Source organism: Mytilus trossulus, unplaced genomic scaffold (assembly GCF_036588685.1).
Source record: "Mytilus trossulus isolate FHL-02 unplaced genomic scaffold, PNRI_Mtr1.1.1.hap1 h1tg000244l__unscaffolded, whole genome shotgun sequence".
Lineage (NCBI taxonomy): Eukaryota > Metazoa > Mollusca > Bivalvia > Mytilida > Mytilidae > Mytilus > Mytilus trossulus.
The window spans coordinates 2,555,374-2,578,648 of NW_026963317.1; the positions used below are offsets into that span (position 1 = coordinate 2,555,374).

The window sequence follows — 23,275 nt, forward strand, 5'->3', positions numbered from 1 at the left end:
ATATAATTTAATAAATTTTCATTTTTTTTGCTTTTTCCCACACAGTATGTTCTTTAGAAATATTAATTTACACTATCAATATGTTAAGTACAGATATAACATGCACAAGTCAACGCCCAGCTGTATGATACTATTCTTTACAAAAATAGTAAATTCATGAATGAATACAAAGAAAACAATGTACCCAAACCTTGTATTTTCTATTGAATGAAAGTTTTACCCTGAGACCAGCTGTGACGCTGAGGACAATCAGTCTTGACCACAAAAACCACAGGTATGAGATTCAATCTTACCTTAGGATTCAGGTCATAGAATGAGAAGTATTTAAACTTGACGACAACAAATTCATTTTCTCTCACACCCTGTTCCATCAGCGATTTGGATGAGTCTAACCATCTGTAATAGAAATAAAATAATTTATAAAAAAATTTTTTTTTTTTTAAATTGTGAGAAAGAGGACTTGTTCATGTTCAGTTTGGAATATGACATGCTCTCTTCATGTAACAGAACACTTCACAAATATTTTTTTCATGTTTCCAGATGACTTGTACACAGCATTAATTTGACCTAATTTTTAAAGAATGCTTGATTAATATTACTGTGGATTCATTATTATTCGTCGGATACCAATTCTCGTGGATTTCGTGGGTACAGATGAACCACGAATTCAAATGTTCAACGAATAACATATTTTCAATAGGCTTTGCATACAGAGATTGACAAAACCACGAAATCAAATGTCCACGAATATGCAAGTTTACAGCAATCCACGAAAATTGATACCCACGAAAATAAATGAATCCACAGTATTAGTATTTTGTAGGTACAACAAAAAAGATCTACGTGATATGAGTATTTTAGCATATAAATACAAATCTACATTTTAGGTTAACTCAATAAAGTGAAGTTAAAAGCAACACTCTTGCTGAGGGTATACATGTATCTATATAGCTGTGCAAGACATACAAATATACATTGATGTCCGATCAAAGACTTTACATCTTACAACAGTAGGAACATTGTGTAACCTTTAAATAAAATACTACTACAGTAACTATTTTTTTATAACCATGTCTACACCCTATCAGATCTCATCTGCAGGGACAAAAGGCCTCATTATCATATATGTAATACCCTGCCGATTTAAAGTACCGATTTCATGATGCATGTAAAATCAATAATTTTACCAGTCACTGCACAAAGCTGCAGATTAATCTAAAACCAACACGTTTTTTTTAAACTCAATCTGTCACACCAACGTATTTATTGATGGTGAGGAATTTTGGGAGGTGATATCATTATGCAACAAGATTTTGACGTGCATAACATTCATTATTCCCGAGAATAGTTAGATCAATTTCAGTTATGAATACCAATATCATATTTCTACTTAATTTGGCTCGGATGTAAATCTGAATGACATTTTTGTATTACATAATATGAAATACATGTAATATAAAAGTCAAGGTCGTCTCGATAGTATGTTTTGAGGCCATAAACAAAAGATATATAATTCAAAACATTGGGACAATAGAGGAGTTATACGAAAAATATGGATATATTTCATCAATGTTTTGAATTTGAAAGGAATCAGGTCATGTGTTCCCCACAAAAATAGATGAAAGGGTGAAAATTGTATTGTCATTTGATGAATAACAATATAATCACAATATTTCATTGCATTACCTCCAAATCATGATGTATTGTAATTAGTATTGGTTGTGAACCATAGCTTTAACCATGTATTGTTATATATATTTCATCCCACATCTTGATGGATATGTATTAGATGACAGAATGAATCAAATTAGACATCCATGTAGGGGGGGGGGGATATTATAGGAGACTGAAATTCAGTAGAATCCGTTTTATTTACACCAAGGGTCAAAGCTTATCAAGAATTTGGAATTTGGCAGACAGCAAGCAATGATAAACACTGGAATACAGATTCTTGGCTTAGGACATGCACATAAAGCTGTTATTAATACATAATTGAACAGCAAAACTATGTTACATAAACTACTGTTGATTTTATAATTAACTCTAACAGATGTAGGGACTATGATAGTAAATATGTTAAAGAAGGAATAATTGACGATTCTCCAATCGTCAGAGTTCAAAGTTGTAAAACTCAATTGGTAATATTTTTATCGAGCTCTAAACAGACTTCATTCAGTTATTGAATTAAATTGTCCACTTGGTCACTTAATATGGACATTGTTCTACTAGTCTCTTGACAGAAGTGTTCATTTAACTGCTATTAACTACTTGTCCACAGAGACGACAGACCATATGTATATGCTACTAAAGCGACACTTGATGTGACAATCATTGAACTGTCAATCTGTGGTGTACAGATATAGAATTACAAATATTTCTATAAAATGTCTTTCTTCATTTCCTTGTTTATAGAAATATGTTTATAAGTTTCATTTAAAAAAAATTGAATTAGTTAATGTAAATATGGCCTCAAATCCCCTCAATTTGACAAAACATGTATATAGCATAAAAGTGCTTGAGAATTGCTGTTTGTTTTCACATGACAAATCAATGCATTTTGTTTAACAAGCAAAATGTTTTTTGGAAGAGCTTTCTCAAAATACAAATTATGCATAAAAAGATACCAAATTCTTGTTACCAAGTGCCTATATAATACATTGTACTGCCAATCAACACTTTAAGACAGTAATTAGAAACACATGTATTACAACAGTTAGCAACTTTAACAATGTGAGGTTCTTATCTCCTACACATTATATAATGTCAGGTATTTGTTATTCTGTACTTTTATATGTTTTTTGAGTAGATAATACAGAAATAATTTTGAAATAGATCTCTTCTTCTGGTGAGGGCTTGGACTCTTAGCACAATTAAAGTTTGTCACAATTCCAGGATGCTGATTAGCACTCTATAGATGGGACAGCTAATCTACTGGTAGCTTTGTGTTATGAGATAGGTAAAACCCCAGCTAATTTAATAATGAAGCAGTTATTTATACAGCAGCTGAACTTAAAGAGCCACAACAGGAAAAAAAATAATATTTTTTTTATTTCGAAAATGTAATTAATATATCGTTTGATATCGTATGCAAAAAACCCGATGAAAAAAAAATGAGAAATAAAGCCATAGTAATGGTCCAAAGTTCATTATCGCACCTGTTACCGAAGATGCACGATTCTAATTGCCGATCACTTCCGGCTAATACCCAAAACAATGCATGACGTCACGTCGAGAACAAATATCAACTTCCAAACAATGGCACATGAGGAGAATGCATCTGAACCACGGCCTATCAAGCCCAGTGATGACGAAGACGAACCAGAAAATGACTTGTCGTGTGGGTCGTCATCTTTTGGTGATGAAGATGAGAGAAACCTGACAGAAAATTCCGACACAGATGAAATCGAGGAGGTTGTTGCTGCTGTGGCTGGAATAAATCCATATCAGTTCGAGCCATACGCTTCCGACTCTGAGACCAGTGAAAACGAGGAAGGAGAAAATCATCAAGAAAATAGACTTGAAGACAATTCTTGGTAAATATAATTTTATTTGCGAACTTCTATTTATCATGTTTATCCTTGCAAGTTTCCGATTTTGGCTTTTCTCTCCATCGGACCCTATTTTCAACCAAGTTCTGTGATCCTCTGTATTACACGGACATAAATTGCAAAAGACGACAAAGTTGTTGACATATTTTTTTGTAGTATACATTTTTTTAAACAAAATTTCAAGTACAGAAAATATGAAAATATCACTGTAAAAAATGGCAGAAACGTTTAGAATTCCAAATTAATTAAGTTTTCAAAAGTAACATTTCTATTAAAGTAGGATCAGCATACATTTTTGATGAAGTAAAGGTCACCTGACAATACTCACCTGTCCTTGTAAAAAAGATGGGGGTGGGAATAAAAAAATTATGATGTCATTTACAAAGGGTTCAGGGTCATATCAAAAAATGAAATGACTTCTGTTCTGTTTCAGTTACAAGGTGTCACAGAAAAAAATAAAACATACATGTACTTTCAAGACGTCATAGTTTTTTTGGACTAGGAAGTGCACGTGTCACAGAAAGAAACACCTTAGTCAAGACCTCTTAAATATTTGAACTACGAAGGCGTAACTAAAAAATAAAAATAATCCTTCGTGACATCATAGCTGAATGACCTCAACATTTTTATGGACTATGAAGGCATCGCAGGAAAATAAATAAATAGCCTTTTAAGACGTCATTACTATTTGAACTATGAAGGCGTCACAGAAAAAAAATGAAATAGCCTTTTAATATGTCATATAATTTGAAATAGGGGGGGGGGGGTCTCATTCATGGCTTTAATAATTTATAAGTTTTTTGTTCACAGAAAGAAACACCTTAGTCAAGACCTCTTAAATATTTGAACTACGAAGGCGTAACTAAAAAATAAAAATAATCCTTCGTGACATCATAGCTGAATGACCTTTTAAAACATCAACATTTTTATGGACTATGAAGGCATCGCAGGAAAATAAATAAATAGCCTTTTAAGACGTCATTACTATTTGAACTATGAAGGCGTCACAGAAAAAAAATGAAATAGCCTTTTAATATGTCATATAATTTGAAATAGGGGGGGGGGGGGGGGGGGGTCTCATTCATGGCTTTAATAATTTATAAGTTTTTTGTTTACTATCACAGTTCATGGATGTTTTGTATTTTCCTTGTGTAGATAAAATTTTGTATTTCCTCAGGTGTTCTTGTGGAAATTGTGAGGTGATGCCGACAGCCAGAGAATGCATTTGTTGCAATGAAGTGCAGAGGGTGTTAGATGTCAAAAATGAAGAAGACATTTCCTGCATAACACAACATCCAGGATTTTCAACAGTCTGTCTTGATGTTCATGTTTTGGGTGTTGCATACTTCCAGTACAGACAGGAATATGGCGAAAGACCAGAACAAGCTAATGAGTAATACACTAATTCATTGCCTTCAATACTTCTTTTTAACTTAATCAAATTGTAAATTTTTTGCAAATTATAAAATATGTGTCTAAACAATTTACCGCATTTATAAAATAATATAATACTAAAGCAAACAAACCAATTTCATGCAGTTAATTTAAAGTTGGGAATTGTACACTTTATTTCTCTATGGGTTACAAAGACATTTTGCCAACCATGATTAAATGAGACCAGACTAGACATCAACGAGTTGTAAGCAATCTCTATAGCAACCACTGTCAATAATTGACACAATTTTTATCATCTCAACAATAAACTATGCTTTTGACCTTGTATGTAGAAATCATGTTTCTTAAGATATTTAAGTGTTGGCGCAATATTTATCAAAAGGTCATAGGGTCCTCAACTATAACCCAATTACATTTACCTTGACATTTGACCTATGAAATTGGACATACACATGGTTGGTTATTATAACTGTCAAGATATACATGTAGTGCACATAATTAATTCATATTACAAAAAAGAAAAAATTAAAAAAATTTAAGTACATTGTTACATAATTTGAATTAAAGTCCTTAATCTTTTATTTGTCCCAAAGTCAAAGTTTAAATTCTGTTTTCAGACGCAGCAGATATACTGCATACAGGCAGTTTGTAAGATGGTGCTGGCAATTCCTTGGGAAAGAGGTACGGGTAGTCATTCCTTCATGTGCAGTATTACGTATCAGGAGGACATTCCAGGGCCAGAATTACACTGGTTTCCATCAGGCTGACAGTGACTAGTTGCTCCAATGTTGAAGCGGCTCATAAGATTTTGAACTGCTATCTCTTTGTCTGGTCTCTCATATTCACTACAAAGAGGAGGAGGAACATCTACCAGCAGTTTAACACCATGATCGTTCATATGTGACACCTTTCCAAGACCCATCACTGTGGTCATTACTGTTTGTACATAGTCTACAAGAATAAAAAGTTTTATCATTAAAATACTTGTCTGTTATCCTGCAGCATTTTAACTTCGAAATATAGAAATCTTTAATTTTTCATTGATAATAATATCTTTGGGGTGTAACTTAGATACATCTACTCGTCTAACATCCTGGTGGTGTATGTAATACTATGTAAAACACAAAGAATCCAGACATTAATGACCAACACTTGACATACTGGCATTCAAAGATCAGTATTTCTTGAATCACTTACCATATGTGCAGTCTACCAAAATTCTCTTGACAGAGTAATCCCCCTTCTTAAACTTTGGATAGACTATCTTGTACCGTGCTCTGCCATCCTTTGTTACAGCTTGTTCCCTTTGGCTGTTCTCATTAAAGTGAAGAGCTGCCAGCCACAACCTGTTAAAATTTTAAATTAAACAAATTTAGTTTAGTTGATTCATACCAAAAATTACTGAAAAAATTATGAAAATAAAAAGCACAGAGAGAAACTGAGTCTCAAATTCATTTAATATGCTATCATGAACTTTTTATGGTATACCATTGTCCATCTGTTTCAGTTTGTCACATTGTACAACAACTCAAAAAGGCTTTCTACAATTTCAATGAACTTTTTTAGCAAATTATTTAAATTTGTGCATACAGATTACCGGTACCATGCTGTACACTGAGGAGCATTATCAAATTTTTTACCTGCAAAGCATTCCATGGTAGGAAAAGCCAATCATTTTGGGTGCAAAATGGTTTATGACAGAATGGTAACCCTCCAAGGCTGATGTCTGTTTGCCTGGTGACAACATGACAATATTCTTTTTCATCTGCCAGTGACACACAATTCCCTGCAGCTTTTCATACACCTTTGTTCCTGAAATTAAATTAAATATTGACCGAGGTGTTGTAAATTATTGTTACACTTACAGGGACATATGTTTCATAACATTTAGCTAAAATAGAGAATGGAAACATAACTTTTTTGTCATTTTTAAAGGGGCATAACTTAAGGAAGGTAAAAGTGGCCCACCAAAATTCAAATTTAATCTGTGTTTTGGTGTAAAAAGCAATTGTGTATGAGTTTTATAACAATTGATGAAGCAAACTGAAAACTGAAACCAATTTTGGGGTGTACAGACAGAATAGGGCAAAACTTAATGTCCTTCCCCTACGGCTGGGGCATAAAAACAGCTGAGAATAGCGACATACTACATATAAAAATGTCATGAAAACAAACATGAGCCAAGGCTCTTGTGTTGAATGCCCTTAGTTTTACATATCGTTATTAAGAATCATCAGTACCTGGTTTAAGCCATTTCTTGTGCCTTTCTCTGCCCTCTAAAGGCCCATGCTGACATGCTGGAAATTCATCACCATGCCCATCATGTACATTTATGATGTGGTTCAGAATGGAATACCACTTAGCAACAATGACAACCTGGTCCAGTCCTGTCGAAGAGGCAGCAGTCCAGTAAAGATGGTTGACAATACTTTTTATCCATGGCTGAAGGTCCTTGCAGTCTTTTTCTAACGAAAGTTTGGCCAACTTTTTCTTTAAACCTGAAAAATAGCCATTATATTATATTTTAACTTAACATAATGCGTTAACTGGTTAGAAACAAAATAAAAAAAGATATGGTATGATTGCCAATGAGAAAACTATCCACAAAATACCAAAATGACACAGACATTAACAACTACAGGTCTCCGTACAGCGTTCAACAATGAGCAAAGCCCATACCTGTTAGTAAGGCCAATAATAGTAAAGTACTGTAAAAAGTACTTCATTTAACAGCATTTCAAAAAAACTAACCTTTGGCAACATGCCATACATCCAAGTGGTGTGTTGTTTCTGGCATCTGTTCCCGTATCCATTTGGCAATCATTTTGTGTCCATCTGTTATTATGGTCTTTATTGGTATGTTATGGTGACGGAAAAACTCAATACTTCTCTCTAATCCAGCCTTTTCCATATGATGGCTATTTGGAACTTCATTACTCTGTGAAAATAATAACAGTTGAAAATTTAAATACTGATAGCTAAAATATTCTTCTCGACCTGCTGAAAAAACAATCTGCTCTATATTATACATGCATGGTGATGTTCAGTTTAGTTTAGGGGAAGCTGTCCATATGTCAGTCCACCTTGTCAGTGTTTGTCAGTTTGTCCATCTCATCTGTCAGTCCAGCTTATCAGTATTCAAGACTTTTTTATAATAATTAATTATATTTATTAATTTGATTTCCAGAATAATATTTTTAGGACTAATTTCAAAGCATAAAAATGTAAATATATACCTGAACTAATTGAATATCTGCAACAATTCCCTCATCCAAATCAATCATGTTGTAACTTCCATATTTAGCGCAATGGCCAGGAGTGTCACATCTACCATCACCGCCAAGAACAACACTTCTACCACTTTGTATAACATCATGAACATAATCTTGTTGGTAATTAAACCAAACATGCCCAATTGCTGGGAAAATAAAGAACTTCTGGTGGCTCATGTAGGTACTCATGCTGATACAGGATATGTTCATGAAGTTGTACATCCTCAATACTTTACTAGGAATTGATCCAGAGAGGAGAATGGCAGAAGACATGCTTAAATTCCCAGCTGGCTTTCCCCCGACAAAAGGCTGGCTAAACCATTTGAAAGAAAATTCACAGGCAGGACATACATAAGATATTTTAACCAGTGAACCATGCACATAGTTGATGTTCCCTCTGCAAGGTGTCATACACTTTTTGCATCTATCAAATAGTTCCAGCAAATTCGCCTCAAAAACAATATATTTTGTCATCTCAGCAGCTGGCAAGTTCCTTAAAAAAAGAAGAGAACAATAATAGTATTTAGAAGCACTCAAATTGTCCTGTAATAAAAATGTAAACAAATAAATGTGTCCACAGTACACTATCATTTTATATATGTTCAGTGATCCATGAAAATGAGGTTGGAAACCCTAATTTGGCATATATTTGTGAAGTATCTTTTCATAATTTAGTTGTGTTTCTATTTTCAAGTTGATGGGATAACAAATTCATCATAAACTAAAACTTAAAATGTAGAATTTGTGTGCGTGTTCCCATTTTCAGTTGTATTTTCTTTTCTGTATATATTTTGGTTATTTGAAAACTAGTCCACTCAATCCACCTAGACTGAATATATATGTTAATTAATATATGCAATATGATCAGTTCACAATAATAATACAAATGTATACCTTCTATGATTACCATTTTCCATGTCCTCTTCATTTTCTGACATATCTGAAGAACTTGGTTCAAAAGTTGGATCAAGTACATCCGAGTCTTTAAATGGGGATGAAAGTGGTTCATGATCACTACTGTTGGAGACCCTTTTCCTTGATTTAAGTAGGGGTTTTACCATTTCTTGGTCTATGTGTTCAGGTCTTACCCAACAAAAGTCATCTATCATGGGTGGTTTTGCATGAGACATGAGATATTCAGCATTCTGTATATAATCTGTCTGTGTACCTGTTTTATTAAGAAAAAAACAATGTCATATTTCTTTAGGAACAAAGATTAACCATATATGCGGGTCAAAACCCTGATTTGACATACTTTTTTTTGTAAATCTGGAAAGATCACTTCAAATGGATAATGGCTAAATTTCAACCTCATATAGAACAGGACAGACAAAAACACACAGAAAAAAAGTAATGCCCCTCCTCTATCATACATTTGTAGCTTTGCCATAAAAACACTATAAAAAAATATAGATATAAATTTTATTAATTAATCTTTACCTTTATTGACCATATTTTTTCTTTCAGTGTTTACTGGTTTCTTTTTTGTTGATAACTTAGTCTGACAGTACATTGATCTTCTTTTTGGTTTACAATTATACTGTGTGCCCTTCGTCTTGGTTCTTGGACCATGTTCTTCTAAAACAAATTCTGTAGCCTGTAAAAAGAAAAAATAGAATACAGTACCATTGCAAATTCTACATATTTTAAGTACCTCTGTACTACATAAAATAAACATAAAATATATCACAATTTATAATTTAGTATAAAAAAAAGGAAGAGTAACATTTAGAAAGTTTCTTATTATATATGTGTAAACATCTCAATATAATGGTTAAACCTCTCAAGTGATATGTACAAAGAAAAATATAGCTTACCTCTTCAACACACAATAATTCGGTTGTTTCCTCTACTACATGTGCATCCACACCATCTCCCTTACTGCTGTCAACTACTGCTGCAGGTGAAGTATTTCCAGCTGTTTTATGGACATGTTCAGCTATAAGCTAAAAAAAAATTAACACAAAAAATTTACTATCTTCATCAAGTATTAATAATGATAATATACATAAAATGTAAGACTGTTATATTGTAACTTACGTTACACTGTGGCAGCCTGTGTTTGATGAACCCTATCCTTTTTATATAATTTAGATTTTAAACATGTATGCCTTGTTTTAAATACATTGATTTATTGTACACATATTAGGTCGTTCATTTGAACTGTTTTACATTGTCTCTTCAAGGCCTTTAATAGCTAACTATGTGGAATGGGCTTTGCTCATTGTTGAAGGCTGTACAGTGACCTATAGTTGTTAATTTCAGTGTATTTTGGTCTCTTGTGGAGAGTTATCTTGACAATCATACCATATCTTCTTATTTTTTATATGTCAATTCCAGCTGGAGAATGTGACTTATCAAAGCAGGGCATCCTATTATCTTGTACATGTATATATACTATGTGGGAAGTGCCACAACCCCATTGACCCCTGCTAGAATACATATATATGTATGCATTAATGATAAAAATGGTACTGCAATTTTAATAAACCTATGGAGTAATGAAACCAATGACCATGATGACTATTCTTACCCTTGCAGTTTCTCTCTTTGCATATCCTCTACGAACTTTCTTTGGAGGAGAACTTTGGCATACTGCATCCTCAGAAGGTGACAACATTTCTAGTGGGAATGGCATTGCTCTAGTCTTAGTTGCTGTTGGTGTTGTATTTGTCACTGTTGGTGATGCTGATGTGGAGGTGACTGATTTGCTAGTAGATGCCTTCCGTTTCTCCTTGGAACTGTTCTTTGACTTAGGGGTAACTGCCAATGGCAATGGTTCTGGTGCGGCATGCACTGAGGGTATGGCATTACAGTTCAGCTGCACTTTCTTCGGTTTTCGTCCCAAGTGTTCCAACTCAAACCGAAAACGAAATGGGAAACAGTCCATGTTAAAATGATCTGAACATATGGCAGAATATTCTGTTGGACCTGACCAAACTGCCCTCTTTACCTTCACGAAGTCAACCCATTGTCGGCAAAGTGATGGATCCTTCGGAAAAGTATGCAAAGAATATCCATCTTTATGTGTATTTCCACAGTTGGCAGCAACACATCTTGTGCCACTTCCACTGCTTTTACCACCACGGTCTCCCCTCGGCATTATAATGATACAAAAACTTATATATATTCGGTATTTGTACGTAGATTCAGTGTAAACAAAGTGATTTCAATAACCGGAAGTATATATTTGTTCTCGATGTGACGTATTTTTGCCGAGAGCTTACGGAACTTACCGACAGAGAAATTTATCCAGGTGATTTAAATCGACGAAAACTCACCTGTGGTAATAACTTTGTTATTATTGTAAATTTTCTCCTCGGACTTTTTGCAATCGTTTTAAAAATGAAGGATCATGAGGGAAATGAGAAATAAAAATTTTGGAAATTTTGAATGATGTGGCTCTTTAACAACTGGATTTATATAAGATGACCAGTGTTGGCAAAAGCAATTAAAAACAAGTAGTCAGGGTTTGGTCCTACAATTTCCTGTTCTCAAGGCAACTAAAATATATTCTTTGAAGTTCCTACTTAAAAATGCTTGATATAAAATTTTGAGTCATTTCAATACTTTTTTAACCCAGAATTATTCAAAAGTGACTTTTAAAAAATGTTTATAAGTAGAAAATCATGTCCCCTCCTATTAGGTCTAGACTGGTTTACTAATGGTTAACCATGACAAGTAAAGTTTGACGAGAAACTGATGACATTTAGAAAATATTTTCTCATATTTACAAAATTATTTTTCCGCCTGTATTTTAATTTGAAATTTAATATATTCATCCCCAAAGGATTGAAATAAATATTTTAGAACACTTGTCAGATAAAGTCTTATAAACCAGTACATGATTTACTTCAACTAGACTAAGATAGCTAAGTAATGTCAGAATTTCTTATCAAAACATATGGTTACATAATCATATCAGATAAGTTCCCTTCAGTATATATACAATCACTAACATTATCTATTACAGTTCCAGCTTTTGAACACAAAAACAGAATTACGTAGAAAACATGTAATCAGACATGTAGAAATGTTTTGATTGCTTTCAGGAAATACAATCATACCTAAATTGATATAAGTACAAAATGTATCGTACTACTCAAATAGATTATGTCATTTCAACCTAATCACATTGGGAGTTGGCACAATGTTGACAAAACTTTTAGAAGGGTTAACCATATTCTTCCAATGAAGTGGCCATGCCATTTCTGTTTCTTTCTACCAAGATAACTGGGGAATAGAAATATGGTAATTATCATCTTTTACTGACCAGCTGGATGTAGAAGTGTGCAGTCATGTCTGGTCAGAATTGGAATGTTAAACCTGAAGCCTTGTGTAATATAGTGTTAAACTCTCTTTAATAACTCTTGCAAAAACTTGTTTATGTGTCCATAAAGATAGGGGGAAGAGGGTGTCACAATGCAAGACTTCTATCCCTGTCCATAGAACACATTTAACAGGTGGCAGTCAGAATTCCCCCCAATCTTTATCACAGCATCCTTTAACTAATGCAGAACCTTCTTATTGTATTAATTGTTCAATTTGTTTTGTCCTAAACATGCATGAAATATTTGACACTGGACATAAAGCAAACAACAACAATTAATCAGTCTTTTTCTTTAGACAAATTACTTGGAAAAATTAATAAATCTTTTTCACAAAATCTGTGGTAAGATTTGAGAGTGGGTAGCTAGATATTACATCCACTTAAGTTATAAGTGTAAATATTTGAGGAATTTATATGCCATTTATTTATAGATAGTTTTGGAGAATTCAATCACAAAACATTATTCTTTGACACAAAACTTGATTCTTGGAAATATGCATGTAAATGTGCACATGCAACAGCCAATAACAAACCTCTATTAAAAGTACATCTATATATTGCCTGAACAAATTTCTGACACACTTTACGATACCTAAAAGGCTCATTTTGTCAACCACAAATGTTCCATATGCATGTACCAAACATGTGTTTGCAAAAATAACATTTAGGCAAAAATTTCAATAATAGAACTACATTACTGACAGGTATATGACTATTTCAGAAATTTGTAATAAGTTGTCTCAGGGGTGTAAATTTTAAGAAGCTCACCGCAATGTTTTGGAACCTTTGACTTCTTCATTTGCAATACATGTACTAAGGTACATCATGTACACAGAGCACCATTTTTTTGAATTATGTAATGCATGGAAATCATTTAGATAGCATTGAATTATTAGCTTTAGGCTTATATTGACCAACATTTGTCAATTTGCATTCTCAGGCAGTCTACCACACAGAGAGAAATTCTATAAAGTTTTATTTAACAAGCACATTTACAAGTCTTTTAGATTTCCTGTGTAACTTTCGATTAATTTGTTATATCATGCAGTAAAACCAAGTTAAATTCATTTATCTGGTAATTAGACATACCATAAACTATTACCTGACTGTTTATTACCTGTATTTACCTAATTAGATACATGTTTACGTAATACACTGGCTTATCATCTCCCAAATGGGGTTCACCACTTTAAGTAGTGAAATGGCACATTTTAGAAGTGCATCACACAGCATATAAATCTATGTTTTGGCAATTCTTCCAATTTCAACTGACATTCAGGAATCAAAATTTGCCAAGAAGCAGAATAAAGTGGCCAATAAAGGGTTATATAACAATGACTCAGATGTAAAACCTCCTAAATCTACCTCAAATTCCAATAGACTTATTAGCCCTTTGCTAGAAACAGACACAATATGTCTGTGCATAAACAGAGTTTAGAAAGGACTTTACCAATTTTTCACAAAAATATATCAACATATAGTAATTGAGCAGGTACATGTACTCAAGCTTGATTTATTTTCCAGGGTACCATGGCCAATACTCATTGATTGAGGATAAAGTTTATTTTTGCAGAAATTTGATTTTGATGTTTTTTTTTGCTGTGTTTTTTCATGGATACCACTTTTTAAGCATTGAAGAAACATTGTATTTTCATGGATATGAATTTGTGGTTTTGCTTAGATCATAGATCAAGCCTATACAAGAATTGAACTTTGTTGATCATTCAATTTTGTGGTTCATGTTTATCTACGAAATCTATGATACTGGTATTCCAACAAAAACAATGAACCAAGTGAACTCTGCTATACCTATACAACATATTTTCTACATGGCTCTTCGAAAAAATAATTCTCCTTCAAATAAGATTACTTACGCATAGTTTTGTCTTGCTTTTTCGATCAGATTTTTTGGTTTTTGTAAGTACTGTGCAGCGTCCTTGACACTGATCTGTGGACTATTTGCCAGGGCATTTTCCATGACACTTTCAAATGATAAACTGTACATAGATCCTGGGGATAATGTTCCATTTGCATTTAATGTATTGTAAGGTGAAACTGAATTAGCAGTATAATTAGCATTATATCCCGGTGTTCTTCCTATAGTATTCTGAAAGGGAAAAGAATTACATATATAAGTTGCTGACCTCAAATGGCATCTCCCTGTATAAGTATGCAGTAACAATAACATATATATTTATAGACAGCTATTGACCTTAAATGGCATCTTCCTGAACTTTCAAAGAATATGATTACCAGAATTATGCATAAAACTGTAATATTTCAATTATGATGAAATATCACTGGTTGAGAATATTTACTACATTTAAAAACTTTCCATCTAAATAAATCTTACTCAGTTAACCATTTCCTGACCTGTTGATTATTCATTATTTAATCAACATGTGGTTCATCATATTAGTCCCTGAGAAGAATGTACTTACTGTAGGTGAGGGTCCCGCAGGACTTCTACTGAATGGACTCAGTCTTTCCATACTCCCAGAGGGAGAATGATACTGTACTCCATTGCCATTTACACCCAGGTTTTCTGTCGATCCCTGTTTCTTTTTCTTATGGTTTAAATTCTCCTTAATATTCTTTTTTAAATCATCTTTATCCATATATTTCATTACAGACATTTCTTCTGAATGTCTTATACCTGAAATTTTAATAATAGATGTTATGTGGTTTGTTGTATTAGCAGAGATGATCATATTTGGATGCAAATACGTGAAAACCAAACAAAATAAAAATAATGCAATATTTCCCTCAACAATTTCTAAATAAAATTACCATAACCATGATTACAAAGTCATCACAATCCAGTTTTCCCTATAGTTTCATGTATAAGTCTTGTAAATTTTTGATATTATAGTGAAATTCTACCCCAATCTCAAACATAGTATAAAAAAAATCTTCTTCTATGATTATATTTTTTGTTGAAAGAGGGCAATAACCTGGAAATCTAATTTGTAAATTTCTTTTTAAATGGTACAAAGTACATATGAACTCTTCAAAATAAGTATGATATAAAACAAGTCTCACGCCTCTCCCAGTTTAGTAAGCAGTGACTAAGCAGTATATAAAGATTCTAATGAAGACTTGATATCTTTAACATCGTTGCATGAGATTCTTTGAAATCATGACATCTTGATGATTGTATTTTTAGCATGGAGCATAATTTCAGAAAGTATGGCAACATTACAAACAAAGTGAATCAGTTAACATTATTCATCACTCATTGTGCCAATTATCTATAGAATAAACTGGTTTGTTATGAAAAATCTCTTGCTTATTTTTATTTAACATGACATGGTTCAATTTTTCAAAATCAGACTATTTCCACTGAGAGGATATCCCTAGTTTGATTGATGGAAGAGTATACGTAGGCTTAATTGTCTGTAATTGTATAAAAAAGCATCAAGATAATTTGATATATCAGGAATATGACAGTTGTTATCCATTCGGTTGATGTTTGGACTTTTGATTTTGCCTTTTGATTTTGGATTTTCCTTTTTGAATTTTCCTCGGACTTCAGTATTTTTGTGTTTTTCCTTTTTTTTTTACGCCAAAATATTTTGTTTTTTTCTAACCAAGGGATGTATATGCTCTCTGTCATGTCTAAATTGACAGGAACTACTTTTAAATATATTTTACTCAACATCAGACAGCATTATTTGATGATCTGATGCCAAAATGTTTTGTTTTTTATTAAAAGAGTACACCCATTTCACCCCCTCTTCCATCTATCACTGATCATAACCAGAAATCAATGTTTCAATAGATTACTCAATATCTGACACCAACAATTTTTTGTGTTTTTTTTCAGAATCAAATGTGTGAATCCTCATCTATGCATTTTGATTCTACATAAATAAGTATAGGTACAGTAAGTGTGGAATGAGATTAATTAGCTATCAACCCAGTCTCCATCTTAATATTAACTGGTAAAAGCCAATGTTTGTTTTTAATACACTTCAACTATGTCAGAACTATTCGGAAGTATGAAGCAATTATTATTTTTGGCGGGTGATCATAGTAATCCATTATCATACTGTACGATAAACGATAATTACCTAATTCTTTACAGAGCTGAACCACAGCGGAGAAAACTTTACATGAAAAGTCCATTCTCAGCTCGAGGATTTGTAAATCTGGGATTTGTACTTTCAGTACTTTGTGCATAGGTGTGAATAAAAGGCGTGCATCAGCCCCTACTCCGTATTGATCTAATGTGGTTCTAGGTCTTGATAACCACACATTTTTATCTGGCCACCAGAGGGCATGATCTGACCAGTCCATAGCAATATCTGTAAAATAAAATTTGATAAATATTCAAAATTCATTTGAACAATTACATATATACACACTTTGGAATCTAATAGCATACTACCTTATCTACAACTTAATGAAAATTAAATTATAACTATGGTTTGCACATAAATACGGAACAGTACACTCTACTTTGGCTTTGATTGTGACTCTTCCAGATATTTCATGAGCAGTCAGTTTATTGATGTTAATTTACCAAAATAAAACCAACATCTACATTGCTACAGTCATGATAGTGTAGTTGCTGTTTGCAAACAACTTTTTATCTAATATCTTTATCAACAAACACAAAACTTCAAATTGCAGCACATTAGCTCATCAACTACATGTAAGAGAACATTCAAAACAATTTTACATAATTCAAATGCAACTATAATCTAACGCAGGCTGCAATAATGAATGAATCATGTCTTTGACACCTGTATGAGCTTATTCGAAGACACCAAAACAAGATTCCAGTGCACATGTATATCTATAAATTCAAACAAATATGAACATACTATCTTTCAAATCAGACAAGTTTCATGTCCTTTTATTACATGTAATATGTGCACACAATTTACTAAACTTTTATAATAGAATATTAGTTGTTTTTAAAAGATGTTCATTTTTCACAGGACAGTGTCATGAGGTTTACTATGTCCGACTACATATTTTATAAATCCCTTTCATGTCCTTTACTTTTGGGGGGGGTTAATATACATTCATTATTCATTGTACATGAAAATACTATCATGCGAATTTGTGAATTGAAAATTTAAATGAGATTGCAGATGTGGTATGTTTGCTGCTTATCACACAACTATAACTATCTTACAGAGACCAAGTCTCCTTTGAAGATGAAAGCCATTCTTGGACAACATGCATTATTATAAGTACTTTATAACCACATTTAGAATATCATCAACACAAACACACTAAAGACAGTGATAACATCAGGAGATGAACTCATTCAGAATAATGATAATACTGATAGCTTTATTTCTAGATCTGAAGTAATCTTTTGCTCCTCTTTATTAGAGATGTTCTATAAATGCCCATCATTTTTAATAATCTTTTGCTCCTCTTCACAAGAGAGGTTCTTAAAATATTGATTTGCAGATTACAAACTGTTGACTATAAATCTTAAAACAGACAACACAGCAGTCCTTCCTGTTGATAATGTTGTGATAAGGGAGATCTGATAATCTGAAATAATCTTTGTATAACATTCATCCTCCCCCGCTATGTTGACATAATAAGGTTACAATATTGAGGCCAAAATTCTATAACCAATATTTTAAAACATCTTTTGAACTACAAATGTAGAATCGAATACCTGTACATTTTGTGGATTTTGGTATTTCCACACCCACCTACAAATGAATCGTGATGAGTGGCCAATCGATGATCGCCCAAATTCTAATTTTAATTCTGTTGAAATATTGAATAAGCAAACAAGATTCTCAAAAATTAACCCATGACTGCTACTGTAATTTATGACCTACATGTATGAGCACATACAGTAACATGTATATATGACAGCATTTGTTTGTACATTCATGATTGTTGACGCATTCAGTAATCATCAGTTCTTTGAAATGGCAGATCCACTGAAAAAAATCTTTGCTTGAAATCCTGCCTTAACGGCTATGTAATCTTTACATAATGACCTATAATTTACTCCTACATTGGAAGCCTGCGGAAAGTGTACTGTTTATCTTCTTGCAATGGCCCAAAATTCATCGAACTTGTTATTACCAACTAAAAAATATCCCACTACAATATTTTTGCAGAATAAATAAAAGGTTGATGGTTTTGGAGATCTGGCATTTGCAAAAGTTATGAAGCAATATATTGTTATACATTTTCAAATATCCATATTTTAAATTTCAAGGACATTTGGCAAATGAAACTTATAAATGCCATTGCCATTGAAATAATACATGTACTTTTTGTCTGGTTATCTAGCAGGAATCAATGGTCAATAATGAATTATCGTTTTAAGTACAGGAATAGATGAATAGAAAACAATGTTAAGCTGTGTAATTGATTGTCGGAGGAAATTAGATCATATCAAATGCTTGCTATTAATCTAATCAATAGAATTTGATATGAATGAAATTGATTTTTAATCGCAAAAATCAGTACTTATACTATGTTTGATTGGATTCTTTGTAAAACATTTCTATCATATCCTAAAATTGATCATAAAGATAAACAATATAAAAATCAGAATGTTCAGAGTCAAATTTCATCCTTTTCTGCCTCTAAACTTTTTCAAGACTTAAAAGTCATATGGAAAACATGTGTCTCTAAAAACCCTAGCCTAAATGATGTACATGTACAAGGAACCTTCAATCATGAGCAACCTCATATCATAAAGTAAGTTAATAAAGGGACAGACATGACAAAATGTGAAGCAATTAAAACAAGTTGGCCTGATTTTATAAACAATAAACAAATAAGGTGGACACCAATAAAGAATAACATTCTGAGGTGATATTGAAGGAAGTTACAAAATGTACTGCATTATCCTACAAGCAAATACATCAAAGAAACTGGTACTTAAAATAAACAAATGTACCAAGAGCATCCATTGTACACAAATGCATTTAAAAATATTAATATGCATTTATGTTAATGCCTCTAATGCATTTAGAATTTTAACTAGTATACAAATATTTCTGAAATGCATTTGTGCATATTAATATTACGTTTTACAATTACATGTTTTTATGCTTGAGCATTTATAAGCTGCATAACACTTATTCTATAAATTAAGTTTTGAACTTGAGTTTCGTACATCATTGTGCCTGTACATCCAACATTAAACATCCAACATTAAAAAAAAATAAATCGTGAAATATTTGTTCACCTCATTAAATCATAAGAACGTTGGAAGTTCAACTCAAATAATAGACATACAAGAATATAATGTCTATTATTTGACCTATAAATCATAACTAAACATTTCTATTTGTTTAAACTTCTTGGTCCATTACACATAAATAGGCCAAGATAGGTAACTACCAAATTCCATATCCTTTATAAATAGTTTATCTAATGGGCGTCATTTAATGGGTCACTGAGTTATTGTAAACTAAATATCCCACTATCATTGCGTATTTGGTTGATAACACTATCTTGTATATATCTCATGATTGGGCTAATTATCAGCTTGAAATTAGCAATTAAAATTTATCCATACTATTAGGTCCTGTACAATGACCTTTAAATGATGTAAAATTTTTAGAATAACATATCATTAAACATTGAATGCTGGGCACCATATATTTATCAGGAAATTAAACAAATTTAATGAAACAATATACATTTTTTATGTACATTTATACATGTATATAACGCATGTAGAAATTTCTAGTACCTACTTTTTTGGGTACATTTGTTTATGCAAAAAAACAAATTTGACAGTCGAATTTCGTTATTGACAATTTTGGTAAAGCTATATATTCTATTTAATTTAGGCAGTGTTGTACATATATAAAGCCAAATAATTGTCAAGTAAAAAAGATGAGAAAAATAGAGATAACATAAAATGCTACATTGTAAATTTGTAATCAATGTATGATGATATACACATTTTGTACAAAGTATACATTGAAATTAATAGATTTTAATTTATATATCTATTTACATGTATATCAATTGACAATATTTTATAGATAAGTTCAAACCAAATTCAAATTAGAAACTTCCTGCAGGAAGAGATACAAGGCAAAGCTTCTGTTCATATTTTTTATTTTTCTGTTTTGCTTCCTGCATCAAACTTTCCATGCATGCATTTCTTATCTACTGCCTTAAAGCTTGCTATGGTTATCATGGTTATGTTTGAGGTATTTTTGACTCTTTTATATATTAGAATCCTTTTCCAAGGGGGGATAGGATGGGTCCTGATCTTGAAATCCGGGGTTTAAAAAAGAATTTCCGGATCCTGAAGTCCCGAGCTTAAAAACACCCGATCCTGGAGTCCCGATAAAGGTCATATCCCCCCTCTTTTCCCTTATTCTAGAATTGTGTCAAAAATTTACCCTTCCTCCATTCAGAATTTGTAAATGTAATACATGTAATGTATGAAAACACGAAAACTTGTCTTATTAGGGCTTTTTATAGCTGACTATGTTGTATGGGCTTTGCTCATTGTTGAAGGCTGTACAGTGACCTATATTTGTTAATGTTTGTGTTATTTTGGTCTTTTGTGGATAGTTGTCTAATTGACCATTTTTTGACAATCATATACATGTATACCACATCTTCTTTTTTATAGTAAATATATACATTGTACATGAATTATACATGTACATGTATTGTTAACATGTAAGCTTTGACTCTAAAAACAAATACATATGTAAAACTACAGTTTTTGTACATTAGAAGGACAGGTTTGTCTTAATCCTGACACCTTTTTAACTTATATCACATCTACAATGTACATGTACTTTGAGATTTGATAAGAATCAAAGATAGATATGCTTACCATAACATTTTACAATTAATCTCACACATGGAGTATCCCGCTCCTGCTTTCATTTACGTCAGGAGACCCTTTACCATGTTAACTATATTGGGTTTTGTTTAAGTTTATATCATTACGGTTTGATTAACTCTTGATTATGTTAAAGGGTAGTGTTTGGGTTAGATCTACAGTGCATGTAAGGTAAATATAGCCATACATTTGTACAGGGCCGTGTGGGTCCCCTTAAGTAACTGGCATCCCACCCAAAACCCCCACTCAACCTGACATGTACATATGTATAAAGATAGAAAATAACTCTAGTGGAAAGGGGGTAGGAGGGGTCCTGAACCAGAAATCCAGGGCTTAAAAACACCTGAACCCGGAGTCCTGATTAAGGTCCTATCCCCCTCTCTAGTGGACTGGTACAAGAGCTACATTCTTTTCATGAACATTTATATGTATAAAATTGTAACTACTTTAACGTGTACCATGTGTGTATTTTACAACTGGTACCCAAACTTACCTAAAGCTTCAACTAACTTCACCATAACACCTCCCATGTGAAGGTCACCAGTCACCCTCAGGGTCCGTTCTACAGCCAAGTCAGTCACATTTATATTTAATTCCCAAGAACCATCCATAGCCATTTTGTTGATGGTTTTGAATATAGAAATAAATCACACTAATCCGGAAATATTTTAGGCTGGGTCAAAACGGATGTGTATAAACTTTTTACTACATAATCCACAGTGGCTTTTTCTTTGATTTTCAGCTACCCATCTGTTCCAATATAAAAACGAAAGTATATCGATTTCCAATTAAAAACGAAACTATATCTTATATGTGAGAAATCAGATAAATATTTCAACAGCACACATAGAGCGATTGTATTACTACTTTTTATAGGTCAAACTTCTGGCAATGGCCGATCCCGTACTTTATTACTAAAGAACTGATTGTGTTGTCTACTCACCATTACATTTGTACTTGACAAAAGTTGATTTGATTTCCGGTTGTTATTCCAGATAATGATGATATAAAAAGCACTCAAGCAAGTCCAAAGTTAAAAGTAAACAATACAATGTTCGTAATTCATTTCGCAGTTTATGACTCAAACTTTATCAACTTCCCTATTTGGAGCGCACTTACCATGTACATGAAACTTTTTTGTAAGATTGGATCTGATTGGATGATATTTTTATCTGCACTTGGGGTGTCCCAGATTTTCTATTTCCATTTAATTTTCTTTCCCAAAAATCTATCAAATCGTTGTTTATATTTACCTTAGAAGTTTAATTGAAACCATATTCCGAAATAGAATAATAACTCAGATAAAGTTAAACTAGACATTGGTAATTAGAATAGAAGCTTTATTTACTGGGATAGCCCAACATTCCATTGCGGCAGTTGTCCAATCAAAAGTTATTTTGTTTTGTAATAGGAATTCCAACCTCAAGTGCCTTCTTCGACGTCCGCGCAGGGAACTTTTGCTATTAGTTTTCATTTGCTTTTAAAACAAGCATTTGTATAGTATTACATGTATTAAGAACTGTACAAATCAAAGGCATTATTATTTTTAATTTAAGTAAAACATTACCATACTGGATAAATTACTGTATGCCATAACCATTTAATGTAAATGTGTTTGTGCTAATTAAATATTGTCTATTGTATAAAGAGGACAATATAATAGATATAGTAAAATAAAATATGAAAAGAAGAGGGACATTAGTTTTGCCAGTCAACATCTCTTGAGAAGTGACCCCTATAATATATATCATCTTATTTGCATGTATATATATTTTTTTTTTTTTTTTTTTTTAATAAAATAGATTTTTTTACAGTGCCTATCTATCTAGATTAGTCATTTGCACTACATGTGGCTTTACAGAAAAGCTAACTGATACACTATTGTACCACATTTATTCTAAACGTTTTGATTTGT

The 23,275-nt window shown here is 32.5% G+C and overlaps 2 protein-coding genes across 3 annotated transcripts in view; both read right to left on the minus strand.

The window, feature by feature from the left end:
• LOC134701444 (fermitin family homolog 2-like) overlaps window positions 1–22,486 on the minus strand; it is a 36,322-nt gene extending 13,836 nt beyond the window's left edge. The window contains exons 1-6 of one of the 2 annotated variants that reach the window (XM_063562602.1): window positions 22,304–22,486; window positions 21,854–22,110; window positions 16,619–16,852; window positions 14,987–15,201; window positions 14,420–14,652; window positions 294–396 (exon numbers count right to left, since the gene is read on the minus strand). In XM_063562602.1, coding sequence (XP_063418672.1) covers window positions 294–396; window positions 14,420–14,652; window positions 14,987–15,201; window positions 16,619–16,852; window positions 21,854–21,977 — 909 coding nt within the window. In that variant the 5' untranslated portion in view covers window positions 21,978–22,110; window positions 22,304–22,486. Of the gene's footprint in view, window positions 1–293; window positions 397–14,419; window positions 14,653–14,986; window positions 15,202–16,618; window positions 16,853–21,853 lie in introns of both variants that reach the window. The other variant, XM_063562601.1, reaches the window with a different exon arrangement.
• LOC134701443 (uncharacterized) lies at window positions 4,610–11,405 on the minus strand. The gene is made up of 10 exons (XM_063562600.1): window positions 10,749–11,405; window positions 10,033–10,161; window positions 9,656–9,812; window positions 9,110–9,383; window positions 8,180–8,708; window positions 7,695–7,881; window positions 7,184–7,441; window positions 6,584–6,755; window positions 6,141–6,289; window positions 4,610–5,894 (listed from the first exon to the last, which is right to left on the minus strand). The coding sequence occupies exons 1-10, from the start codon at window positions 11,316–11,318 to the stop codon at window positions 5,662–5,664; spliced, it is 2,658 nt and encodes an 885-aa protein (XP_063418670.1). The 5' UTR covers window positions 11,319–11,405; the 3' UTR covers window positions 4,610–5,661.
• Window positions 22,487–23,275: the final 789 nt, after the last annotated feature.

Excerpts from the sequence above, each read along its gene's own strand:
- LOC134701443 (XM_063562600.1), bottom strand. The coding sequence starts at position 11,318 with ATGCCGAGGGGAGACCGTGGTGGTAAAAGCAGTGGAAGTGGCACAAGA. Across the intron at positions 7,882-8,179 it reads CAGATATTCAATTAGTTCAG|AGTAATGAAGTTCCAAATAG; the intron begins GTATATATTTAC and ends TTATTTTCACAG. Across the intron at positions 6,290-6,583 it reads TACCATGGAATGCTTTGCAG|GTTGTGGCTGGCAGCTCTTC; the intron begins GTAAAAAATTTG and ends AAATTTTAACAG.